Source organism: Phragmites australis, chromosome 1 (assembly GCF_958298935.1).
Source record: "Phragmites australis chromosome 1, lpPhrAust1.1, whole genome shotgun sequence".
Classification (NCBI taxonomy): Eukaryota; Viridiplantae; Streptophyta; class Magnoliopsida; order Poales; family Poaceae; genus Phragmites; species Phragmites australis.
Genome location: NC_084921.1, coordinates 15570501 through 15576197, shown reverse-complemented (window position 1 = coordinate 15576197; position 5697 = coordinate 15570501). Strand labels below are relative to the sequence as shown.

The 5697-nt window shown below is 42.7% G+C and overlaps 1 protein-coding gene across 1 annotated transcript; it reads right to left on the bottom strand.

Moving 5' to 3' along the window:
- Positions 1-1172: 1172 nt before the first annotated feature.
- LOC133911026 (uncharacterized) lies at positions 1173-5155 on the bottom strand. The gene is made up of 7 exons (XM_062353255.1): positions 4729-5155; positions 3752-3949; positions 3355-3627; positions 3102-3204; positions 2910-3028; positions 2506-2682; positions 1173-2136 (listed from the first exon to the last, which is right to left on the bottom strand). Exons 1-7 carry the CDS (start codon positions 5002-5004, stop codon positions 1384-1386), a joined length of 1899 nt encoding a protein of 632 aa, XP_062209239.1. The 5' UTR covers positions 5005-5155; the 3' UTR covers positions 1173-1383.
- Between the last annotated feature and the right edge of the window lie 542 nt (positions 5156-5697).

Below are 5697 nucleotides of genomic sequence, written 5' to 3'. Positions count from 1 at the left end.
AGCGAGTTTTATACATCCCCACAAGTTTTTCATTAGCTTCTTACCTTTTCTCTCCTTCGGCAAAAGTCTTCCCATACGATTAGTTGAACATGTCATAAGGGTTCCTATAGTCTTAGATGTCTCTGACCAAATAGGAGAAGAAATTCAAGAACAGTTTCCTTGCAAGTTGCAAGTATAGGATATGATGCCCAAGCCATGTAGAGTTCGTTTATCACAGTCAATTTGGGCAAGACATGTCACACTGTTCGATTCATTCTTTCTCAATGCATAATAAAAGGCAGTTAAAGCTGAAGCTGCTACCTTATTACACTGTTCTCTCTCTCTCTCTCTCTCTCTGCTAGTTTTATTTGTCAACGATCACCTTGAAGGTAACTACCATCTGGATTTATTTTATTGTCACTGCTTTAACCATAATGTCATGCTGTACAAGAGATAATCCTATATGTTAACAATATAAATACTGTTTACTAGTAGTAGCCAAGGGCGTAACCAATGGTATGCAATGCACTGTAATCAGGTGAGTTGATGCTGTGAGCCATAATATCAGTATTAATATAAATATTATTATAAATTGCTGGTGGAATGCATGACATGAAATCAACAAGGCCATTAGATATACTTTACTGGACTTGTAAGATGGCTTTGTGTACACGGGTGAATGTAGAAAGGAAAGCAACTGGAATTTCTTTTATCAGAAAAGACTTGTGTATGAAGGTAACAGTGCTCAAACTAATTTTAGAGGAGTAAACGTTGAAGGGAATGAGAATCTGTATCGTGAAGAGAAATGGTTGGCAATAATCTAAGAGCCGCGCGGGAGGCCCAGCTGAAAATTAACCTGTACCTGCCGGGGGAGGCAACCCGTTGAAGATCATTTATAGATTGACGTGTCGCGCCGGCACCCGCAAACCCGAACACAATTTGCCAAGATGTGAGCGATGTCCCACCCCTACTTCGCAGTGCTCGTGCGCCAATTTTTGGAAGCCCTTCTACCCTTCTGGGAGCCGGGGCCTACACGACAGCCACACAGAGCAATCGTACCCAGTGGTTTGGATAGGATCCGGCCTCTTCAAGCCCTTCCTTAAGAGTAGTTCATGAAGGACCCCGTGCACAAAATTTGTACAATGATGACATTCATGTTTTGACTAAACTATTAGAAGTTGTTCAAACAGGCAAAGTGAGAACTGAGAAGTCATCTTGAATAACACATTGGCCAGCTCCTTTTTGTTTCTTTTACATTTTCACATCACAATTACAGAACCCTAACTAAAATCTACTTGAACAGGTCAGCACAGCATATCGTTTGTACATTGCAATCATATAATGGTTAATGCGAGTTAATCAGGAAGGAAACTGTTGTACATTTTGATGTATAAGTTATCCATATTATTCTACAGTAGAGTCTGTACAAATATTGTCCTCATCCTTTGCAAACTTCTCAATCAATATTTCCATCATTTTCTTGTACATTGGCATGTAATGATCATTGATCATGGTATTTGATAGTCGGATCTTGCTGTAAAGATCTCTAGGGGTCTCGTATATTCCAACAGAGCACTCATCAGTAGCAACTGGATCATCCGGATCAACATCCGTAGGAGGCATGGCAACCATGTGCATGATTTTACCAGGTGGGTAGAATTGCTGCCTCTCCAAACTATCTGATGAAAAGGACTGCCTATCCTCTACATTTTTTAGGACAGCACTTTCCTCCTCCATTATTTCCTTGGCTGCAGCTGCCTCTTCCTGTCGAGTCCGTGCCTCCACTTCAGCATGACAATCCAAGTCCTTCTCGAACTCAAACCACAACTCACCCTCGGTTATTTCTTCCTCCGCATGCTCCCGAGGGGATTCATGCTCACTCAAAAGAGCATCCTCTTCATCTGCTTCCTCATGAACCGAAACACTTGCTGCAGTATACTGCAGCTCCTCCACGGGCTTGGTGCCATGTTGTTCTATAACGAAGGACTCTGACTCCACTGTAGATGTTACATGGATTTCTGTTGTCGTACCATCCTTCGGACTTGCAGCTATTACGCCTACACCTCGACGACGTGCACCCATGCATGACCATGAAGAAAATGCTGACCTACTTCTAGCAACAGCCTGTGCAACGTTCTGTGCTTGTTTCATCACAACCTGCATTGACATATTCATTAAGGCTGCAATAATTCTTTGGGTTTGGTGGATAATTTCTTCAAAGAGTAACTAAACACAAAGCTATCACGCAAATCTTTTATGCGCTGAACATTTGAACGGTGTCCTTCAGAGCTTTTAGTATGATGAGTCGGATTTAAAAGGACATCAAGACTTTATTCAGTCGAAACAACCATATCCAAATTTAATGTTGTATAACAGAGAATGCTTAACCTGGAAAAACAAAACCAATGAGGTGCAAGCATCACCGTGGAACCACATTCCTACCTATGAAACATTATGTGCTATACTACAACACAAAATTAATTAATCTACACAATACATTTTGCCAGCTTCTGGTCAAATATTTACCTGGGTTTTGCTTGAAACAGGACGTAGAAATGCTCCAGCACCTGCAACCCTCTCTCTAGCACCAGAGAAAGATTGCAGGCGAGTTCCTAAAGCAGTGGCTGACCGGTAAACAACATTTAGGAAACGTGTTTGTTGTATTTGATCTCTCAAATCATTCAACCATGAAGATGCTGTTACCTGAATGATGGATAAGACATGAGGATTGAGCAAGAGGCAGTGAAATTCATGGCTACCAAATTTTTGAAGAAACACACTGTGGTGTCATATTTACTGATGTTTAAGGACTAAGGTGCATTCAAACGAAGCACAAATATAACAAAAGAATTACATTCTCCCCAATGAGAAAAACATTACTTAAGGCAACGAATAAGAATGGAGGTTAATAAAGGAGAAAATGGAGTGACCTCAGAACGGAGATCATCAATAGATGCAGTTGATACTGTGGGAACCAAATCAGCTCCATTGATAATCGTGGTCACAAAGTGCTTGCCTGATTCTGCTAACTCCCATGTCATGCATGAAGCTGACAACAAAAAAATTAGCTGTTAGCAATTGCTTAATTATATTTGATGCATACAAAACAACAGTTGATATACCTGGTGCGAATGCAACACAAGTTGTTGAAGAGAACTCTTTGTGTTCTCTCAGGATATAGGTCAGTAATGCAGCAGTACCGCCACCCAACGAGTGCCCAACAATCTAACAGAAGAAAATAAGTTCTTCAAATAACAAAATAGATGAGGAACTATGACTAAGACTTTTCATCATCTCTACTATGTCTTGTTGATTCAAAAACATGATCAGGTATAAAAAAAGGTGGACCACAAAACATATATAAGAAGTATGCACCTTAATTTGGTAGTCTGGGTATTGACTGATTGCTTGATGGAGGCATGGTATTATGCCTCTCGCAATCCACCTGGCTGCTGCAACCATCCCACAGTGTGCATAACCTAACACTAATTTGCTGACACCACCTTCATCTAAAAGTGAGTGGTGGAATGGTACCACAGCCCCAGTAGCAGCGGTCAAGGTGTCTTTCATGCTATGAGTCCCTCGAATCAAAACGAGAAAGGATTTGGTGCACTCATCACGTAGAATTGTATGAGCAGGCTTTAAAATCTGTAAAAGTAGGATGAATGTCATAGCTTGAAAAAAAAAACAATTATATTCCTATAATCACTAGAAATTAACCATGCCTTAACAAATGAAGAGAACACTAAAATAGCTACCAATACTTACTCACCCCGGCCTTTGGTTCCTCAATAAAAACATCCTCTTGTGAAAACCCAGCTAATTCCCGGAACACTGGGAATGGTTTCTTAGAGAAAAGAAAGCACAAGTCGATTAATCGTCGCAAAACAATCAGCTCTTCCATGATTTCAGGTCCGCTCAGTTCAATGCAATTACTTCCAGCATATACACTGGCAACATGTAAATTTCCCTGAAAAGTCACAGAAAGATTACAGTGAATCATTAGGTATATACACACCACAGGATTTTATCTGCAAGATTCTACTTAAGTTACATTCAAGAATCAGTATTTGTCACAGAATACGTGGAATGAAAAGGAATCAATATAATCCTTTACTGAGCTATGCAAATAGTAAATCAGTTATGCAACCCTCAAACGAAAACTTATCTCATAATCACAACTACCTTATCTCCGGGAGATCAACCACGTCAACACTTCTCTCAGGATTAAGAGTGCAAATCAGATCACAAACTTCATCAAAAGAGGCAGATTACTCAAAAAAACAAAAACTTGAAACTTGAAAAGGTCGAATAACACTTGATAATGCTCCTAGCCGAAATATCCGCAAATTAAAATTCACCAACAATACTAAACCAATTCGACCTTAACATAGCGAGTTCAGCTGCATAACACTAGAATTAGCCCTAACTCCACCACAGAACCCACAACCTTGATGCCTCTAAAGTTGCAATTTTTAGCGGCATGGAGACCAATCAGCGCTAGAATTTACCAAGATTTGCGCGCATGTATCTACTTTGTATCAACCCCAACAACCTTCCAACCCAAATCTTATTCCTACCAGCAGCGCAGCACGCTCTTGGGAAACACAATTCGAATAAAGGGGACTCCCATTTCAGATCCAGAATGCAAGGTTACAGCCGCATTCGAAACGAAGCCGCGCCATTTCCGTCGGATCCGAGAAGCAAGCAACCCAATGGTTGGCTAGCGAGGAGGAATCTCTGTCTCACCTGGCGGCGCATGAGGTACTTAATCCCGAAGGCGAGGTCCCCGATGGGCCACTTCCCGAGCGTCTCCGAGTAGGTGAACCGGAGCGTCCCGGCGAGCGTGACCACCGCCTCGATCCACGTCGCTGGCGGCTGCGCCGGCCGCCGCGCCGCGCGCCCCCTCCGCCGCTTCCCCCTGCCGCCGCCAAAGGAGACGTCCTCGTTGGCCAGCCGCCGGGTCAGCACGAAGTAGAGCACCATGGCTGCGCCCACCGCCGTGGCCATCGTCGCCGTCTCCATGGCCGCGGCGGCTCACACGCCGCCGCCGCCGCTGGATCCCGACGCGAGCGGCGACGCGAAGGGCCTCTCCGTGACACGAGGCTTTTTTACAGGTGCTAAACTGCAAATGTTTCGCTTCGGTTTCGTCCCCGCCGCGGACGTGCAGGCAAAGAAAGGGTTGCGTCGCCGCGTCTACTAATTAATGCCAACGATGATTAAGGGGCTAATCGGTTTGATTAAGTTTGGTTGTCCTAATCACTGTGACTGGAATGGAACAGCTACCTCCATACATAAACGTCTACGCTAAAACCGGATATTTTTCGTTAAATTTTGCTCACGATAGAATCGCTGGTGCGTACCCATCATTAATTCATAAAGCATTTCTTTTCGATGTGCATGATTGCTAAGCTTTGTGCAAGTTGCCGCGAAAGATTTCATAAAATAATGTTTTGTCTTTGTTTTTAATATGCTTGACTCATAGGAGCGCATAAGGCTGAAAAATAGCGAGTATGAGACGAGGTTGTAGATGGTGCACGCTCTATACATCATGTATAAGTGTGTTACAAACAATTTGTACCTGTGACAAAAAGTTGTTATGGGTGCAAAAATGAGTCAAGTTTAGTTCAAAATCAATTTGAGCTTAAGCCGAGCTCAATTCCAAGCAAGAAAAAACTACCTTCCAAGCTATTGCTCTCCAGAATATTGCAATTGATC